Genomic DNA, 21362 nt, shown 5'->3' with positions numbered 1-21362 from the left:
AAATAAGGAACGACACAACTACTTTAAAATGCTTGCTGAATCAGAATATAGAATTAAATAAAAGAATGGGATTGAATATGTACAGAGCGTACTCCTAAATGAATCGTTACATAAAAGGCTTTATTTTATATTAAAATCACGAAGTAGTTTCTCATCTAACAAATAATAACATATCGGGTCATAATATTATTACTAATAATTTAACATGGTCGTCATAATTCATTATTAATATTAGCATCGCTATCATCATTTAATTACAGTAATCCAGGCTTTATTTTGGGCTTTAGATCGACTCATAACATAATTATAATTAATAATAACATTAATCTACAACATAAATAGTAGTAATACAAATGAACAACAATACTGAGAAGCCTAATAATCCATAGTCTTAATGAATTCAATTGCCGACACCGTCTGTACCCACCAGTATTCATCCTCACCACAGAGCCTCTCCCCGTAGAAATTTTCAACGTACTGTACGGTTGAAAGAAGACTTGGAGGATTTGCTTTAATAAGGATAAAGACCAATACGGGGATGAAATCATCTGCGGCAGGTACACCCTTAGAGCTCCCAAGACTTAGTAGATTCATTATGGTCTGAGAGGCCCTTTTAATACAAGAAACTTTATCAGCCGGTGTTTTGAAGGCAGCGAGACGACGGATTTCAGCCTGTGCCGAGGGCCAGGGTTGTTCATAATGATATTGACGTGGGATTCTTAGACATTTATGAGATGGAGTAATGATTTCTCCAAGTTTTCGGATATGCTCAGAAAGAACTTCATCCCGATTAATATCCGCCTCTCCATTAGGATACATGGCATGGAAATATATGTGTGAGGTTATGGATCTCTCTATTGCTATGTTACTTAGTTTCAATTGTTCCGTGGAGCAGACAGATGACCAAATTGGGTCATGTTCAAGTTCTTTATTCATGAGTGCAAGGAATGAATTCATGAGGGCTGTTTTCTCATCAGGAACTGTAAGTTCCTTAAATTCCTGCACAAAGTGATGCAGCCTTTTCTCTCGATTTTCAAGAAAGATGCGAACAACGACATAGACAAGGTAGGAGGCACAGACGTCTCGATCGATGTTCATTCGAGATAAAAGACGCTCTTGACGAGATAGGGTACAGAGAAGACCTTGACGACAGCGAACAAGATACGCCATGTAAGGAGCACGGCGCTTATATTCTTCTTTGAGGGAATTCAGTATCCGTGATACACCGTCTTTTTTGAATAAGCTGAGGCACCTGAGGGTTTCATGAAGTTGAGCGATGAAGTTGCGGTCCTGTAGGTTAAGGGCTTCTGATAACTGAACCTTGAGGAGCCATATAACCTCAGGTTCAACTGAAGAGGCATGACATATATCAGGCATCATTGACAAATCAACGGAAGAAAGTGTAAGGCGCAATTTACGCTTCGCATCTTGGAATGCATAGCAATTCTCCAAATTATTGTGATCAATTATGAGTCGAGGGTCAACTTCCTCTTCAGCTAGAGAATCGGTTATGTCAATTAAATTACCAACTGCCACGGGTTTTTTGTTTCTGTATTTATTTAAAATATCGTCAGAGGATTCATGTGAACGTTGCAAAGATCCCAGTGGAGGGCCATCCACTGAATGACTTGGATTGTCTAAACTATTGCTATGTGAGCTGAAACATTTATCTGAACTTGAGCGAAGACTCTCAACGGAACTTCTGCTTCTACTTATTTTGGGCAGTTTCCAATTTTTGAATGAAAATTTCTCAGATCTTCCAGACTTTTTATCAGGATTAGCACATTTGGGAATCGCTCCAGTGCTGGATGAAGGAACTAAAACATTTTTTCTTGAGCTTGCATTAATATTGGAATCAGCAGCATCACCTGAGCTTCCGCTTGAGGATGCAATAGAAGCTGCACTTAGGTGGGAACTCAGTGTTGCTTGATTTGGGTCTTCAAGTGGAGCTTTCTCCATCCCAAGAGGTAACTTTGAGGACGTGGGGGACTGTGCAGCAACTGCCGCTGAGCTGGAACTATCACTTCCACGTCTTATAGCTCCATCTTGATGCTCAATATTTCCGACCCCAGAGGAGCAAGCCCATTGTTCAATGGCTGCATCTCTAGAAGGGCGTGATAAATTATTACCTCTTGCCTCTGCTCTATTAGCAACAGGAGAATTATCATCAACTAATAGTATATCTGTGTTTCGTCCACTCTGAGAAATACCTTCCATGTATTGATTATCCTCAGCTGATACAGTGCTTGAGATATATTCAATATCTAATTCCCCCAAACAAAGGCTCTCCCTATCTCCATCCAGGACATCAATACTCCATGCCTCAGAGGCTGTATCTCCAACATCTAATAAATTAACAGAAGTTGAATCTGATGGCATAGACGGTTGAATTCCTGACATTCGTTGTGGTAGAGCAGCAGCAGCCCCAGCAGAGGAAGAGGTTGCAAATTCTTCTAGGATGAGATTTCGGGAAAAGGGATCCATATCAGCGAAATTCTGATTGTTGTGGGGAAATCGATCAGAGCTAGTCGTAAGGATTTCGCCAAGAGTCTCCGTATCACTAGCTAGCACATCAGTAGACCATGTGTCAGATATTAATGACACAGTTTCATCACCACCCTCTCCAGCGAGACCTACTCCACTTCCTCGTGACTTTATTTGAGGTTTAATTTCGAAACGACCAAACTTTTCTTCCAAGTCAGCTTGTCCAGACTTATTTGGAGGTATGTGGCGATGCCCCCGAGAAGCTTGTCCAGTTCTTAGTCCAACCATACCACCTATGGCACCCCTTGCTTCGTCTTCTTCACCCTCGTTTCGCCCCGACCTTATTACTTCATCATCATCTGGAACTCCTTCAACTTGACTTGATGGAGTATCACGTCCACTTACATTGGGTGTGCCACGTCCACTTACATTTGCAGAAACCATGTCAGATAAGTTATCAATAATAGGATTATCCTCGTCCTCTTGATCATCTCCATCCTCCAAACTAGACGTCGCTGAATGATTAGAAGCAGCCTCAGAAATTGCTTCCAAATTATCCGATGTATTACCAATACTTCCTTCATCCTGGCTCAAAGAAAACCGTGTTCTTTTCTCAAGCACTTCATTTCCTGATCCATCTGAATTAGGAAGAGTCATTCGAACCCGTGAGTTTTGACGACTTCGGGATAATACTTGTTCTTCAGATAAAAGACCAGGGAGATCATAGCTCGTACTAGGATCAAACAATGGAATAACTAAGACATTATCAGCTTCTTGATGTAATCTATGATGAAAATTGTTTTCAAGGGGGGTGACTCTCATGCGAATTTGAGCCGTTTTTCATAGCTGATAAACGTGCAGATAAAGAGTTTTTCGATTGACTTGATTTACTCACGGGGATCTCTTCCATCTTATTTTCATGTACACCATTAAGTCCACCTGGAATAATTTCCGGCAGAGGAGCAAGAAGAGCAGTTAATTCATTGGCCATACTGGACGGTAATAAGTTATCGCACTTGTTTTCATTATTTATATCTCTAATGTGTCTAAGAAATAACACAAGTTGATTAAGTTGTGACTTTGTCATAAGAACAGCCAAACGTGAAAGTTTTGAGCCATCATTAAATCCAAAATTACTAGCAGCCGCAGTCCCAGCACTCATTCCCATACCTGCAAACGTATTACTCTCCGTCAAAGGCTTCCTAATGCTCTCTTCGTTATTTGAGAGTCCAAGCTCTAAAATATTTTCAAAAATTGAGGACATGGAGTCCTTATCAAATCTTGAGAAAAGATCCATATGCTTAGGATCAATTTCCTCCCATTTTTGCATGCACAAAACTTGCAGAATATGAGCAACCTGCATCAAATTTGATCTTGCAATATAGGAGACAGGAGTATCAATAATCCCTACAGGATTCGGATCAACAATTGCAGGGCATATGAATAAATAAAATATAGCGTCAAAGCAGATGGCATGAACTTCTTTCAGTTCAAACGACTTTATGAGAAGGCTGTACATCGCTCTAAGAAGTCGACTTAGAGACGGAGGGAATGAGCGTATGTTATCCTGTATTCCATTTATGAATTTACGTGTAATATTTTCCAGTTTTTTTATGATGAATTCTCGATGATCCTTCAATCGTTTTTGATACTCGGGTGTCCCCTCTATTCCAAATTTCTTTTTTCTTTCAGATGGAGGAAACCTGAAAAATAGATGAGTTTTCAAAATAAATTAGATTGAATAACAATTGATTTCCTAGGTTCAAACCTTATAAGAGCCTTCGACGGATCAATATCTAAGAAAATCTCATCCTCAGTTAATAAAGATAAAATGGGCTCAAAAAGCGCAGTGGTTAAAAATAATTTGGTGGAGAATATTTCCTCAATAAAAGACTGGAAAAAATAAAAATAATAATTAATCAATGTATTGGAATCTTTCTTTTAATAAATAATTAAATATATGTAGCGAATAGCTACATCGGTAAATATGACAGTTTCTCCCCTTAAGGACTTTAGTATTTAATAATAATTATATTTGTAGATTTTACTAGAATAAAGTTAGTCAGTTTTATGAATCTACGGAGTAAGAAGTATCACCCAAACTCTCCTCCTCCTCCTCATCTTCCAATACATCAAGAACTTTGTCATCCACAGCCGACAACAAATGGTGATATTTTCCACTCTCTTCTGAGACCTTGCATACTGCAAAATTGAGCCTAAAGTCGGTAAAACCAGGACTTGGAGTTCTCAAGCCAAAACAGGATCATTTTAGCTTACCCTACCACTTGAGAGACTTCTAGAACTTGGCCGCTTCTACCTATCATGTCTGGGTCACCAGTTTGGGATTTTCAATAAAAACTCTTCCGTAAAAAAGTTTTTTATGGAAGAGTTCTTATTGAAACTCCCAATTAAAGTGTTTTATTGATTCTGTATCTTGTTCTGAACTCGATATATTTACATTTTTAGGGTAAAAAACGATGAAAACGGCACTCTCATAACTTATTGATAATACAAAGTGATGAAAAATATTTTTCAGTGTAAAAATGGAAATATATATTTGAGTTCAGAGCAAGATACAGAATCAATAAAAACCCTTTTTAATCATAAAAAACACTTTTACAAAAGTTTTATTAATCCTACTTTTAATTTGGGGATTGTTTTACGGGTAAAAATGACTCTAAACGATAATAGTCCCAAATTACCATAATTTCAGAATTAAGATGACTGAGGAGAGAAAAACTGAGATCCGTTTTGGATTCTGCGTTCATAGATAAATTCTATTATTATCTTCAACTCATTTGTACAAAATTTCCTTCTAATTGTTCCCCTGTGTAATTAAACAAATAAATTAGAAAGATAAATAATGCTTAAAGAAGAGAAAAAGTCAATCAATCAATGATTGAGATTCAATTGCCAATGCGAATGAATCAATCGTTTATATCAAATCTATTGGAGCTTCTATATATCTGGTCAAGTCCTGATTGACACTCCTCTATCCCAAGGTTGTATCTGACCTTATAGATATCAACATGGGTTTGCCATTAGAGTAGTGTCTAATAGATAATTAAATAGTATTGCAGTATGAATCCTCATTTCCTATATATATATGTATTATTTTTTTGGGCAGTGCCCATATGACAATAAGATTTTCAGGAGTGTCCTAGAACCGTTATAAATAATGTCAAAATCGGATGTAGAATTGGAATCGGGAATTACAACTTAATATGATTGTGAAAAAAAAAAAAAAAAAAAAAAAGAGGGGGAAGCTTCAGTTGAAGTGATATCACTCATGGGCGTTTTTATAACTTTAAAATTGCAACTCTTTTTGACGAGCCACCTGAAATAATGCAGGGATTATTTTAGCTCATTAAAGTAAATGTCTCATTGTGAATCATTTTTAAAGGTGTGAAAAAGTTGTGTCTGTGTGACCTATTTAATATTAAATTTATCAAATGAATGAATACTTTTTTTTCTTCTTTGCTGCAAATATTAGACACACACAAATACACTCATCTTAGTTATTTTATATAAGCCCTTCTTCCTGCCCAACTTGAAAAATAGAGGAAATGAACACGTACTTTATAAATCCGACTAAACGAACATTTGCCCGCCCTTAAAATCTTTCTAGGATTAGGTGATGAAGCCAATTGCGCAGACATCAAATGATGAAGTAGCTCAAGCGTAAGGACTTCATCCTCTGCCATAAAACAGGATCCGTATAATCCCGAAAAAGTCGCACATTCAACTTCTTCTAATCCTGGAATGTTACGTTTACAACCCACTGACAAAACTTGACCCAGGAGTTTGGGTTTTTGTCGAAGCGTTTTAAGGAATTCTGTGTATAAAATCTGTAAGAGAGAAATGTATTTATAATGAAAGGGATTCTGGGCATGGTTTATAATGATGTCTGCACGTCATATTTTCTTATATATCTCGAAAGTGGAGACAACAACAGCGGACAGTTGAAATGCAATCATTGCAAGACTTTAATAACCAGGAAATAACTTTTCGAAGCAAATCAAGGCGAATTATATATTACTAGAGTAGAGAGACAGAGATCTTGACTCTTTAGATTTGTTATTCGGAACAAGTAGCCATTAGGAAGATCTTCTACGTAGATGGAAAGTCTCATTATGTTTAGAAGGTTGTGTATTCGTCTCTTATAGAGTATCAAGTACTTGTAGTCGTTCCATGTAAAAACACTACAACTTCCATACATAATGAGACTTCCGCCTATTTTCAAGATCTTTGGAAGTGGTAATTGTCTAAATTACAACTCCAGATTTGAAATACATAGAGTGAGCAAAAGCAAGGGCCTTTTTTAAAACCGGTAGTTAATTGACCAAAACAATGGGAAATATAGTTATTCATACAACAATCCCTCCAAATCTTGTATGGAGTCATCCAGTACTTCTATGTTAACTGAAGAGTTTCAATAAGACTAAAATAATAAAATATTTAAAGCGGCTTGTTGCCAAAAAACCAATTTATAGAGCATTTTCACTAACATTCATAAATTGCATTATAATTGAGGGCTGCTCAAAGTTGATATTTGACCTACATAAAATGAACAGATTTTGAATCAATCAAATGGCTTTTATGAATAAAAAAATAAAAAATACGAATCAATTGAAGTGAATGATCAACAGTGGTATTTGAAAATAATCCAAATTACACCTTAGAGACGAGAAAAGTAGCATAATTAGAAACTCTTTGCTCAGTGTAAGGTCCAAATATGATTGTTCTATTTGTAATAGATATTAGGGTCAGATATATTTACAATAAAACTAGGGAATAGAGGGTTGAGATATATCCTTTCATTTGTTGGTCTCACTTGGCTCCCTAAAATGGGAGAGATGAAGAATGCTAAGGGGCGTGAAAACGTTCTAATAATGCTATAATGTCTTGGTCAATTACGAACCGGTGTTTTACACTTCAAATCCCCTTTCATTCATGATGATATATAACGCCTAATTAAGAAAAGGTTGCAAGTATGGAACTTCCGCTGGTTGCCTCTAGCATTTGGAGATGGAATTGACGTCCAGACACACTTTGTAAAGCCCTGGAAGAGTAAAATAGATTACTTCGTGATGCTGGAGCATTTTGTAAGCGTCTTGGAAATGTGTTTTTTTAACTAGATTGGCTCGAAGGACGGAAGACGAAGGATCCCCAGCCTTGAGAAGAAGTTCATCCAGATTAACGCGTTGTGCTCGAGCGGTCCATGCAGACAGCGCCAAATCCTGCGATGCCTTTTTGACTCTTTCGTTCAAATCCCGGAGTGAGGCTTTTTCATTCTCCACAAAGAGCTTCTCTTGACGCAAGTGACGACAGAGCTCCAACAGCTCCGAACGGGTGTGACACACGGACTTGGAACCCATGATGAGGTCTCTATTAATGGGAAGCGGATATTTATGTGTGGACTAATCACCTAAGTGTTGTGTAGGTCGACTCGAGAGTCAGTCATTCGAGTCGCCATCTTACTTAAAATAATTGTTTGTGATTCCGAATTATTCACTCATCAAATAATAAACTTACTTCCTTTCTTTCTTTAATTCTTTCTCTTTTCTTTTCCTTCTCTTTCTTTCTCTCTCCCTTTTCTTTTCATTCACTACATAATAAACACGTAGTAGTAGTAGTAGTAGGACAACAATAACATTTCAATGTTTAACCACCATGTTCGAGCGATCGCAAAGTTTCCTCAGCTCCAACCTCCCCTTATTATTTATAATATTTATTTATTATTACTATTTAGTTTCCTACTCATTCTGTCTCTTAGTAGTAGTTGTTCCTCTTCCTACTCTTGTTGCAATTTTCAGCTCATTACCTCGCGAGCCATTGCGGATTTCTTTTCTTTTTCTCCCACATAAAAAAAAAGAAAGAAGTTAAATACTATACGTAGGGAGGACCGACTAGAAGTTGACCTAATATAATAATTAAAGTAGACAGGGTAGACAAACTACATTCTCGGAATAACTTTAAAGGTAAATTTTGAGACTTGTAGAGGTTATGTGATAAAATTTCAAAACTTGCGACAAGGCAAATCTCTCGAACTTATTTACAGATTTTTATTAGTATCTCGCCGTCAAAATATGAAAAAAGTCAGGAGAATTTTCATCATCGAAGCTCGCCGCGCGGTTCACTTCGCACAGGAGATAATTTCCTTCTTAAAATATCCAAAATCAACAGTTTATGACGTGATCAAGGGCTTTGATGAAGTGGGGAAGACTGAGTGAACAGCTTATTCAACAAGATCTGATAAAATCTGGACTGTAAGGTTCATAGCTGGCTGTAAACTATCTATTGCCACTCATCCAGGCACGGCAATCTCTGGGCTGCTTAAGGGCAGCAACGTGAGGAAAGGGTCCATCAAAAATGCCATCAGGATTTACCTGAGTTATTCGGAATCTGAATTCAAACATCCCTTGAGATAGATGATCAATTTAGGAGTATCTTCCTTTGATTACCTCGATCTTCCCCTTTACGGGGAATGACGTCATGAAATTAGCATTGATATGGGGGTAAAAATATGATGATAATGTTGAATATTTGCTAGTAAATAGATCTTTTTTTATTATTATATATTGAATTTTATAACATTCCTCATCACTATGCATTATGAACAAGTTATAAGGGTCGAAAGAAGACTATCGTTCTTCATAATTTTTCAACCTAAAAATGAAACTATATCCAAATGTAAAACAAATACATTTTTTCATAAGTTTTATTAATCCTACTTTTAAATCAGTGATTGTTTTACGGATAAAAAAGACTCTGAACTATAACAGTGCTGAATTTCTATAATCCCAGATATTTTAGAATTCAGATGACTGAGAAAAAAAACTGAGATCATTTTTGGATTCTGCACTCATAGATAAATTCGATTATTGTCTTTAATTCATTTAACGGTATACCAAAACCCGTCTACGACTGATGATTGACCTCCACCATGCTTTTTAACATTAACGTCATAGTGTATGAGTGGTTGCGTGTTTTGTCAAAATCTATCTGACTTGCCGAGCAGTCGGTATGATACATCAAATTGAAAATTCTAGCAAGTCCGATTACATGATGGTCTAACCTTTTATTTATATTAACCTTGATTTTTAGAAAAATTTCCCTCTGTGCAATTATAGCAGTTTAGGAAAAGAAAATTCACTCTTCAGATTGCCAACTCCAAAAAAACGAGTAAGCTAAAAAATGCAACCGATAAGTATCCCTGATAATAACAACTTGAGGAAATAAATAAAAAAAACATTGCTCATGTTGCCAACAACAAAACTCGTACACCAAAAAATGCTTAGGACTTACTAGCAAGGTTGTGTCTTTATCGGTCTAGCGGTTCTAGTTCTTGAACTGCTAGTATCGGAATCGACAAAGTCGAACCGAGACCGCAATATATTGGGGTCTCGGTTCTTGTGCTTTTGTTCCTTTATAGAATGTATAAAAAATACAATATATATGTTATTATAATAAGCTTTAATTAATAAGTCAATAATCTGGTGGTTTTTTTTTTTTTTTTAGTATGCAATTGCAGCGTTTTCCAATGATTTTTTTACGTCGCCAGGAGGATAGTTGTACCTGAGTTTCAAATAACTAAGGGCTCCTTATGATTATGGAAAAGTGGTTATAGACACCTGACGGTGTAAATAAAAGAGGGAAGGTGTGGGGTGGACTATGTATCCAGGTCCACTATTAAGCTTGTCAGCCCCTATATTATTTCTTAAGCCAGGGTTTTTCTAACTTTACTATCCCAAAACTCCCTAAACTAATACATTTTTAGATGAGGCCCCCTTTATACGAAACTATGTATGTGTAGACTGAAAACAATCCTCAATTTTCCATCTTCCTGTGCCCCCCCCACTTTGAAATCCATTGTCTTAAGCTACCTTAGCTTTCGGCCCCCTGCTGGAGCTAGGGCATTCTTTATATAAAGTAGCTACGGCCTTATTTGTATCCAATATTTTGTCCTCGGCCCCAATTTTCTAGTGACGCATATTGTTTTATGTACTTGTTACCAAATTGAACCTATATAACCAAGAACCCGAGACCGAAACCGTTGAAATGAATGAACCAAGACTGGGAGTGATAAAACCACTGAACCAGGCACAAACTTGCTTACAAGCATAAATATATGTCCTCCCTTTTTTTTCTTTTAATATGGCGCCCTGAGCTGTAGCCATGCACACTCGATACGACATTTTAATTTATTAAATCAAGTTGTCACTAGTGTTGTGGGAGTCCTTATTTAGGACTAAAGACTGTAGTCTAGTTCAATCTTGGCCCGGTCTAGTTCAGTCCGGGCATATAAGTCCTAAAACTTATAAAGATCAGTTTTTCTAGTATTAACAGTCCGAAGGACTGACGGTTTCAGGGAACTGTCCCAAGGACTGAAAGACTCAAAGACTTTTAGTAAATATAAGACTTTTTAGCTATGAAGTAAACTTTCCACATTTAAATTAATATTGGTGCAGGACAAATATTATAAATGTATTTAAATTCATGCATGTATATTTATTTTTTTATGCATTTTTAAAACAATTTACAAGAAAATTAGAATGCTTACTTCAGAGTATAAGTGAACAACACCGCCCATGACCTATCAATGCTATCATGGACAAAAAAAGAAGAAACACTGCAACGGTTTTCCTTTTCAAAGTTCTAAACTTAGTTTAGTTTTTTCATTACAAAAATGTATTCCCCCCCCCCTTTAGTTGTTCATTTTCAGTTAGAACTTCATCCATCCATGCCAATTGTTGTTCTGATTAGGGATTGGAAATATGTAAAAAGTATATGCTGTTAGCCAACAAGATATTCTTCCTCTTATAATCTATTTTGTGATCTTTATCAGTAGATAATGTCCTCTATCAATGTGTGTCCGTCAGTATCATGTCTGAATATGTGAAAACGAGTCACCGGGTGCTCTGTATATAGTGTTCCATGATGTATATCATAAACATATTTTGAACTAAGAAACAACAATGTAGCCGTATTAATGAAATATTGCAGGCGTGAGCATGTAGCATCGAACGTGTGCTCACTCCTCGTATATATATTGGGCATCTTGACATTTTGGCCATCATACAGAAATACTAATAATATTACAAAGTAATATTATAATACTGTAGGCGTATAGGAATTAAATATTGTGTTGGATTATAAATTTCGAGCCTTTTTCTGCTTTTTTTTTGGATGAAAGGTTGCGGGACACAAAAAAAGGTAACGACGTGTGCAGCATTCAAACTCTGTGAATTCATCCTGTTAATAGGATTCACAATATGAATTATGCAAAGGAAAGGGAAAAATCTTTTGTTGTCCAAGTTGTATGTATTCAAAATTTATAAACATGTGAAATACAGTCCACAAAAACTAAATTTGGACTTTTCTTACAATATTCACTTCATATGTTGTTCTCTCGAATGACTAATAAAGTAACTTAATGAGCCCCCACAAAGATTTTTATTGGCATTCAATTGCAAGCGGGAAATTTAAAATAATATAGTCTATAATAATATCTAAACAATGATCAATTGAAAAGTTAGGAGCTTATCTAGCTAATAAGCTGTGCCACAGATGAATTTCTATGACGTCAGCGTGTTTACTAACACGAACGAGCGGGCATTTTTTTGAATAGTCAAGTGTCTGTTGAGTAGGTATTATTATAAATTAATCATGAACGGCGCCGTACTACCCATCCTCCATGTGGAAGTTTCTCTGAAATCTTCGACAACGGCCTCCATTACAGGAATCGAAACTAGTATCCGTGATCACTTAAAATCCTCTAACTTGGTCGTGAGTGAGAATGGCTCATTGGAAGTCGTCTCTTTTAAAGGTAAGGGAGTTTAGTATGACGTCATGGTTCAACTCTGAGATATTTAACAATATTTAATAATATTTTAATGGACAAGAACGCCTTTTCTCGTTCCAGAGGATCCTTTCCTTTCCTCTTGTATCGATGCCATCACGGTGTTTTCTGAAGAGAAGGAATCCCTGAGCGATGGAGGAGTTCGAGTATCCGAGGCGAGTCTTCGCATCTATACTTTCGAATTGGACGAGCACGGATCCTCCTACGAGAATATGAATGATGAGTCTGAAAATCCAACTCCCGCTGCCGTGCATTGGATGCTCCCCTCTGCGGAGTTGCATCATCAATGGGAGAGTTTAATCTACGACGATGACATCAAGTCCAAACTGCTCAACTTTGCGCATACGGCTCTCCGCTTCTCTGATAAGGGCGTGGACCCCAATAAGATCTCTTGGAATCGTGTTGTACTATTACACGGACCCCCTGGCACAGGGAAAACGTCTCTGTGCCGCGCGTTAGCTCATAAGCTAAGCATACGCATGGGTTCTCGCTATACCCATGGACAATTAGTTGAAATCAATTCACATTCCCTCTTCTCAAAGTGGTTTTCCGAGTCAGGGAAGTTAGTGCATCAAATGTTTGAAAAAATTCGAGAAATGGTGGAAGATTCGGATGCACTCGTCTGTGTGCTCATAGATGAAGTGGAGAGTTTGGCTACATCTCGAAAGTCTGGAGGGACGGAGCCAGGGGACGCACTACGCGTTGTTAACGCAATGCTTACGGCTCTTGATAGTATCAAACAGTACCCTAATGTTGTGATATTCACCACCTCAAATATAACTGGATCAATAGATAATGCTTTTGTGGATAGAGCAGATATCAAACATTATATTGGTCATCCATCTAAAAATGCTATTTATCAAATTCTTCAGATTTCCATTGAGGAGTTGATGAATAAAGGGATCGTTGAACTTCAGGAAAAATGTTTACCCCTCTCCTCATATAAGATCTATCGAAATGAGTCAAGTCGACTATTAATGACAGTCGCGGAAAGTTGTGAGGGACTCAGTGGAAGAACTCTTAAGAAATTACCCTTTCTGGCCGCTTCTGCTATGTTTCGAAAATACAATTCCTCCAATTGTTTGATTAAACTCACAGATTTTTTAGATGCTATTGCTCTTTCTGTGAAGGAACAGCACCTTGAAAATAATAATTTGACGAAATGTTGACGGAAAAATAATATTATTTTGATTTGATTTTACTCAATGATTATATGAAAGAAAATTATTATAGACTGTTACCTGAATTGAAGTGTCTTCTTTATATAGTAATAAATGTATAATTAAAATTCGAATTATGGGTCTTTGCTGCCATTTAAAACTCATGATACATTCATACTTTTGATCAATTTTACATTGATCAAAACTTGTTTTTTTTATTAGATTCGAAATGAATTCCCCTGGGAAGATACTGCGTCTGGACGAAGTCGTAGTGAATCGGATTGCTGCGGGTGAAGTCATTCAAAGGCCTGCAAATGCATTAAAGGAAATGTTGGAAAATTCCCTTGATGCTAAAGCCAATAATATATCGGTAATAGTCGAGAAGGGTGGACTTGAATTACTTCAAATCTCGGATGATGGAACTGGAATAAGGAAAGAGGATTTAGAAATAGTTGCTGAAAGGTTTACTACAAGTAAATTGTCAAAGTTTGAGGATCTAAGTTCTATAGCAACTTATGGATTTAGAGGTGAAGCCTTAGCGAGTATTAGTCATGTCGCTCTCCTTACAATTATCACGAAAACTGCGGACTCTAATGGTAGTTAACGGATCCTATAAGTTATTTTTTGATTGAAAGTAATTTTGTAATATTTATATTCCTAGTTGGTTATAAGGCAACCTATGAGGATAGCAAACTGGTTTCTCAGCCAAAACCAACTGCAGCCAACCAGGGTACTCAAATCATTGTAGAAAATTTGTTCCATAACTTGGCTAGTAGAAAAAGAGCCCTGAAAAATTATAGCGAGGAATATAACCGCATATCTGACGTCGTCTCCAAATATGCCATTCATAATAGTAGAGTTAGTTTCACTCTAAAGAAAAAGGGCGACAGCTCTGTGACTGTACGAACAGTACCGAACTCTAGCCCTGAAGCAAATATCGGACAGATTTATGGTTCGAATATAGCCAAAGAATTAATCGAACTTCAAATAGATGATTCTGAGTTTCAGTTCAAAGGTATGTTGGTCTCTTGATGAAGGCTATCGTATATTTATATTTTAGTGTGTATCAAATAATTATTTCAGCCCAGGGTTTTGTATCCAATGCGAATTATAATTTGAAAAAGTTTACCATGCTTCTGTTTATCAACCATCGTTTAGTGGACTCAAGTGCTATTCGGAAGGCGTTAATTGCAGTTTATGGGGCTTATTTGCCCAAAGGAACTCATCCATTTGTGTACTTGTCCCTTGAAATAGAGTCCCAAAATGTGGATGTGAATGTTCATCCCACCAAGAGTGAAGTTCAGTTTTTGAATCAAGATGAAATTGTTGATAGGATTCAGAGGGCAGTCGACGCAAAACTATTGGGATCTAATTCTTCCAGAACATTTTATGCTCAATCTCTTCTTCCTGGAGCACCTGTTCCTTCCACTAGCAAACTTGATAAAACTGATAGTCCACAACTCCAAAAGACCTTTATTCGTACTGACTCGACTGCACAAAAACTGGACAAATATCTTTCACGATCCATTAGTGAGCCTTCAGTGAAAGGATGTACAACCAAAACCAATGATGATGCAACCGATTTTGTTTCTAAAGTTGTTGAGGTGGAGAGACGTGAAATTAAACTAAATAGTCTTAAAAGTCTTAGAGACGAGATTAATTCCAAATCACACAAAGGCCTTCGAGACTTGATTTCAAATCATACCTTTGTGGGCTGTGTGAATCGAGAGCAAGCGTTGCTTCAGCATAATACTAAATTATTTTTAGTCAACACAACTCGGCTCACTGTAGAACTATTTTATCAATTAATATTAAAGGACTTTGGCAACTTTGGAGCTATCAAATTGAATCCTCCTCCCTCAATAAAGGAGCTTAGCCTTATAGCATTAGAAGATGAGGATGTGGGATGGTCATCCGAGGATGGAGATAAAAATGAATTGGCAGAATACGTCTCAAAATTTTTGATCGAAAAAGCTGAAATGTTGGATGATTATTTTTCAATTGAAATTGATCAAGATGGCCGTCTCCATACATTACCCATCATACTTGAGCAGTATGTTCCATTCTTTGGGAAAATACCCGTTTATTTAATGAAACTTGCAACAGAGGTGAATTGGGATGAGGAAGAGGATTGTTTCAGGTTCGGAATTAGTTCAAAACTAGATTATCATGTATTTTTTTCATATTCTTTCAGAAGTTTTAGTCTAGAGACTGCAAAATTATATGCCGTCACTCCAGAGAACCACTCTCAGTACGATTCTGAGCAAAGCAACGATGAGAATTATGATGAGGATAGATGGAAAAAAGTGATTGAGCATATTGTCTACCCAGCAGCTAAACAGAATCTCAAACCTTCGAAAACTTGTGCCGAAGACACTACCTTTGTACAAATTGCAGATCTGCCAAATCTGTATAAAGTATTTGAAAGATGTTGATGATTCGCTTTGATAGAATATATTATATTATAAATGTATTTCATATTTGCTAGCTAACTGGATGTATTCTACATGGTAAAAAATTATTTATTTCCTTATCTAGATTTAAGGCTGTATACATAGTCCATAGATAATATTATATACTTATTATTGTATATGTAGATGGATAGACCCTAGTGCAATATTCTCATAATATCAAATGATTGTTTTTTCTCGTCTATATCTTATAAGATGTTTGTTACTTGTAGTATAACGTTTTTGATGCATTTTTAATTTTAGTAGTAGGATTGAAAAAAACATGTACAGGGTAGGTTTGAGGAGAGGAATGGTGCGTTGACCTATAACTAAGTAACCAAAGTATATATAAAGTAAGCATCTCATTGATAGGTAAATAAAATGTATAGTATTTAAAGATAGGAGTCGAAATGAATGAGAGGGATCAGAAACCAATATGTTATGTGTGTATATATGTATATGAAATGAGACCATGGGGATGAAATGAGTTATTTATTAGAAAATGGCATATACTCTCTGTGAGTTGGGGTGGTGTGTGCTGATGACGATATTTCATTTTATAATGTATTCTTTGGTGATGGTATGTCTGACTATCATATTAATATATATATATATAGACGAGAAAATACCTAAAGCTTTAAAACAGAGTAGGGAAAGAAGTACCACGTGATAAATATTTGTATAAAGTAATGTTTGCATGGATATTTCATTTATCCGCTAGGGGCATTGTATATTACTGCATAATTAACTATGCAGCCTTTATGAATTTACCCTGAAAGTACAAGGTAAACTCTGGGAAGGAGAGAAAAAGTCGACATGCTTAAAACAAAATTGGACAACAAAAAAATCGTAGGGCAAACATAGGGGATTTATTAAGTAACTCTCTCTTTCTATTTATTGTGACGTCAGTGAATGTATTTATTTGGGTAGTCAATGTGAAGGACTCTCTTGAGTCCTTTAAGTGAACGTATTAATATATATAAAGAGAATGGATTGAAATTTGTTGTTTCCCCTGATTCCTTATTTATTCACGCTCTATTAGGGTTTTTCAAATGATTCTTCATCGTGATATTCCTGTACTTGGGGGTCCCAATGACGTCATCCCCTTTGCAAGTAAATTTTTAGAGATGAGGACTGAACATCCTTGCTGACACACCTTGCTACTTATGATGTAAGAGAAAATGATGTAGTGACGTCATCTATTGTGTTATAAAAGCGACACCTGCCGTAGAAAAAATATAGTTATACGACGATGTATCTTCATATGAAGCCCGTTTCCCTAGTTTGTTTTTAAGCTTTAAAAAAACCTAAAGGAAGAAATAAAAGAAGGAGAACGAGGGAGAGGGGGAAGAAGAGAAAGAGAGTTATTAAAAAGAAGAAGAAGAGGAGGAGGATGTCTGATTCGAGAGTGTGTGTGTTGTAGTGTAGAGGAGTGAGAAGCGTGCGCTTTTGTGAATGTTTTGGTGTGAGTTGGCAGACTCGGCTGCGTCATACTAGTCAAATAGCGTGTGTGTGCCGTTCCGCGTCAGTGTTGTTGAAAGGGGGCGATTAAAGCAGTTTTTCTAATTTTTTCATAGTGAATAGAAGCCGGAGCTTTCAGTCTTCTTTGTGGCGTCATTCATATCAGTGTGTTGGAGAGAGGGATTTCTCTCTTCTTTTTTTTTTGAATCATTTGACACAAATCCCTTCTTCTTGTTGAACAATATTATTATTATTATTTGAAGGAATCGATATAGAATAATATTCGAGTCTGTATTAGTTCTCTTATTATTATAAATATAGTGGGGATTAAGGGCTTAATTCCATGTGAGAATGGACTTATTAGGAGTAGTAACTTCAGGTCCTCACTCCCTCCGTGAGTGGATGAGTGATTAGTTGCCTACGCATCCCGCTTAAGATAGTTTCGGATCCCTCTCCCGGAAGAGGATCCCAACAAATTGTTCGCCCTGGCGGCCAGCGGTTGGAACAATTCCCTGGGAGATTTCGGACCTGCTCTGACCCACGAGCACTACGGACATCCGCAGCAAGCCCAAACGAGTTCTTCTATGGCCGCAGCTGCTGCGGCGGCAGCGGCAGCAGCAATTGTCCCTCCTTATCAAAGTAAGCGGCATTTGGAGGAGGACGAGAGCCTCTGCCCTAAATATGGGCGCCTGGACGCTGAAGAAGCCCCTCCTCCGGGACACACTCCCTCCAATCCCAATGATAAGGAAAAGTACGCTCGAGAAAACCATTGCGAGATCGAGCGACGTCGGCGAAACAAGATGTCCGCCTACATCACGGAACTGAGTGACATGGTCCCCACCTGCAACGCATTGGCTCGCAAGCCAGATAAACTAACGATCCTGCGCATGGCCGTAGCTCACATCAAGTCCCTTCGCGGCATTTCCACGACCCCCACGCAAAACGAAACCGCCTACAAGCCCTCCTTCCTCACAGACAACGAACTCAAACACCTGATATTGGAGGCGGCGGACGGGTTTCTCTTTGTGGTTTCCTGCGATTTGGGTCGTGTGATCTACGTCTCTGACTCTGTGACGCCAGTGTTGAATCACGGTCAGGCGGATTGGTTTGGGAGCTCTGTCTATGATCATGTGCATCCGGAAGATGCGGAGAAAGTGAGGGAGCAGTTGTCTACTCAGGATGCGGGACATAATGGTCGGATACTAGACTTAAAGACCGGGACTGTGAAAAAAGAAGGGAGTCAGAGTTCTATGCGCCTTTGTATGGGTTCGCGGCGAGGATTCATTTGCCGCATGCGGCTTGGGAATGTGAGTCCAGAGTCTATGGGCTATATGAATCGAGTGCGGAATCGCAATTCCTTAGGACGTAATTCCCGTGATAACAATAGTTCAGATTATGCCGTTGTCCATTGTACTGGTTATATCAAAAATTGGCCGCCACAGGGTATACCCATGGATCGACATGCTGAAGAAGAACTTCATGGTGCTTCTGGGGGTAGTTCCTGTTGCCTTGTTGCCATTGGGCGTCTTCAAGTCACTTCCATGCCCAACACGCATGATCTTTCCTCTCCTGAGAGTACGGCAGAGTTTGTGTCTCGTCATAACATGGAAGGAAAGTTTTCGTTTTGTGATCAAAGGGTGTTGAGTTTACTAGGCTACACTCCTCACGAACTCTTGGGAAAAATTTGCTTTGAATTCATACATTCCGAAGACCAAGTGCACATGAAAGAGAGCTTTGATCAAGTTGTGAAAATGAAGGGTCAAGTGATGAACTTTATGTATAGGTTTCGAACAAAGTCTGGTGAATGGATTTGGCTTCGAACCTCTGCATTCGCATTTTTAAATCCCTACACTGATGACATAGAATATATAGTCTGTACAAACTCAACTGCGACCAAAGCCTCGAACAATAACACTGGTCTAGACGCTTCATCAGCTCAGGTGGCGGCTTCTCAGCCTCCTGGGCCGAATGTGAGTGATTATCGCCAAAATAGTGTCGATTACAATTCTTCTTCTTCCTCCTCCAATAATTATTCCTCAACGCAACAACAATATTCATACGATCCTACGCCTTCCCCAGTGGCTCCCTATGGGTCACCTGGTCCTTCGCTGCATGGCAGAACCTCAGTAGGTAAAAATTCAGGGACTCCTACTCCTCCTCAAAGTGTGGGATCCGCCGGTGCCTGGCCACAGCAGCAGAACCAACAGCAACCTGCTCATACGGAAGGATATCATTATAGTAGTAATCTTAGTCCAAGTCGTTCTCCGGGATATCGTCCTGGAGGGAACTCCAATAATTCTAATAATACGAGTAGCAACAACAACGTCACGAACTCTGCTGCTAATGCTAACAATAACAACAACGCCGTCATTTCTTCCTCTCCATCCATGTGGCATTGGCAAGGGAATGGACAGGCAACGGGTTTAGAGCTAGGAGGACATTCAGCTGCAGTAGCCGCACCAGCCCCTCATCAACATGAACTAGGAGATATGTTATCCATGCTGGGGCACGGCCATCATCCGCCACCTCATCATACCCATCCACATCACCACCACCACCATCATCATCCTGCGTCGTCGCATCACCATTCAGCAGCTGCCACAACCGCTCATGGATTTGAGAACATTGGTGGTATGTTTACGGGACAGTTTCAATGAAAAAACAAACAAAAACACACAACTAAACAAAACAGAAATTATATTATTACAAAAAAAAAATTAAGCATTTTTTTCCTTCTTTAAGAAAAGACTTTATATTCAATTATATTATTATGATTATTATAACTATTATTATTATTATTTTCTTTGTCATTCGAGGAAGGAAACTTATTGTTATCGTTGTTATATTGCTGCCATATAAGTTTTAAGGGCTCATTTGGATATATATGTATATATACTGAACGACGAAAGGATTAAAATAGTTCCTTTTGAAAAAACAACCATTTTCTTGGATTATTTCTTATAAATGCTGCTTAAACATACATGTTTTTTTTCCCAATAGACACACACAAATATATAAATTCCATGAATAACGCCGCTGTTTGCCTCCTTTTACACAGAATATATATTCAAACACTTTTTCTCTCCCCCCCTCCTTACTCTTCGTTTTTTGACAAACTGCAAAATGATATTTATTTTATGGGAAAAAAGATCAACTATTTTTAAAACAAAATTAAAGAGATGTTTTTTCCCTCCTCCCCACTTTTCGTATAATATAAAATGAAAAAAGTCTTAATACATACAGTTCACTCACAAAAAAACAAACAAAAAAAACCCCTAGTAAATACCACCCCCCAATACCCTTCAACAGCGCCATGTATATACATATTATATCAAAAAGATCAATTAAACACTCTAAAGGCGGCAGTTTTAATAACCATAATCGTAAGACATATCACACTAAAGAAAGTCGCGTGGATCAACTTCCCACCCCCTACTCCTCTGAACGAACGCGAGTCCTCATCTTTTTACAATCCATGATGAATACCTACTACTATTACAATGATGATTAGAAAAACGTATATAAAAAAATAAGAAAAATATAAAAATCTGCAAAGCGAATATCCACTCTGTTGTTCAATCCCTATTATTTATCATTTATGTATGTTTGTAAGGGTTTGTTTGTATGTATGTATCACTCAACATTCCAAATGTCTGATTCCGCACACACGCCTTCTCCTCACGGCTTCGTAGTCGCTTTGACATATACGACGGAACTGCGTAGAGAGCAGGTATTATCGTATTGAATATTCATCATCTCATGGTATCATTCTTATTTATCATAATTCATACTTTTGAGTATATCTATCCATCTACACGAATAGTAAATTACTTTTCATATAACAACTTACATTTCTTTGATGTGATTTGATGAATAGTAAAATAATATACATAAGGTCTTTTGAAGTGTAAATAAATTCATACTTAATGAATCTATGATTGCGTT

The 21362-nt window shown here is 37.5% G+C and overlaps 4 protein-coding genes across 4 annotated transcripts; 3 read left to right on the top strand and 1 right to left on the bottom strand.

The window, feature by feature from the left end:
• Window positions 1-99: 99 nt before the first annotated feature.
• Window positions 100-8062, bottom strand: Gapvd1 (GTPase activating protein and VPS9 domains 1). The gene is given in 6 exon segments (XM_040721214.2): window positions 100-3303; window positions 3305-4187; window positions 4253-4377; window positions 6063-6332; window positions 7569-7872; window positions 7966-8062. Coding segments are annotated over 5 exon segments (4500 nt in total). The 5' UTR covers window positions 7863-7872; window positions 7966-8062; the 3' UTR covers window positions 100-375.
• Window positions 8063-12040: 3978 nt separating this feature from the next.
• Window positions 12041-13640, top strand: pch2 (pachytene checkpoint 2 protein). The gene is made up of 2 exons (XM_040721213.2): window positions 12041-12313; window positions 12410-13640. The coding sequence occupies exons 1-2, from the start codon at window positions 12154-12156 to the stop codon at window positions 13513-13515; spliced, it is 1266 nt and encodes a 421-aa protein (XP_040577147.1). The 5' UTR covers window positions 12041-12153; the 3' UTR covers window positions 13516-13640.
• Window positions 13641-13655: 15 nt separating this feature from the next.
• Mlh1 (DNA mismatch repair ATPase Mlh1) lies at window positions 13656-15979 on the top strand. The gene is made up of 4 exons (XM_040721212.2): window positions 13656-14102; window positions 14168-14521; window positions 14590-15646; window positions 15701-15979. Exons 1-4 carry the CDS (start codon window positions 13736-13738, stop codon window positions 15939-15941), a joined length of 2019 nt encoding a protein of 672 aa, XP_040577146.1. The 5' UTR covers window positions 13656-13735; the 3' UTR covers window positions 15942-15979.
• Window positions 15980-17516: 1537 nt separating this feature from the next.
• Window positions 17517-20977, top strand: LOC121125942 (aryl hydrocarbon receptor nuclear translocator homolog). The gene has a single exon (XM_040721211.2). The coding sequence runs from the start codon at window positions 18002-18004 to the stop codon at window positions 20072-20074; it is 2073 nt and encodes a 690-aa protein (XP_040577145.1). The 5' UTR covers window positions 17517-18001; the 3' UTR covers window positions 20075-20977.
• The last annotated feature ends 385 nt before the right edge of the window (window positions 20978-21362 follow it).

This window comes from Lepeophtheirus salmonis, chromosome 11, assembly GCF_016086655.4.
Source record: "Lepeophtheirus salmonis chromosome 11, UVic_Lsal_1.4, whole genome shotgun sequence".
Taxonomy (NCBI): Eukaryota; Metazoa; Arthropoda; class Copepoda; order Siphonostomatoida; family Caligidae; genus Lepeophtheirus; species Lepeophtheirus salmonis.
Note: the sequence above shows the minus strand (reverse complement) of the source record. Positions and strands in the feature narration are given on the sequence as shown.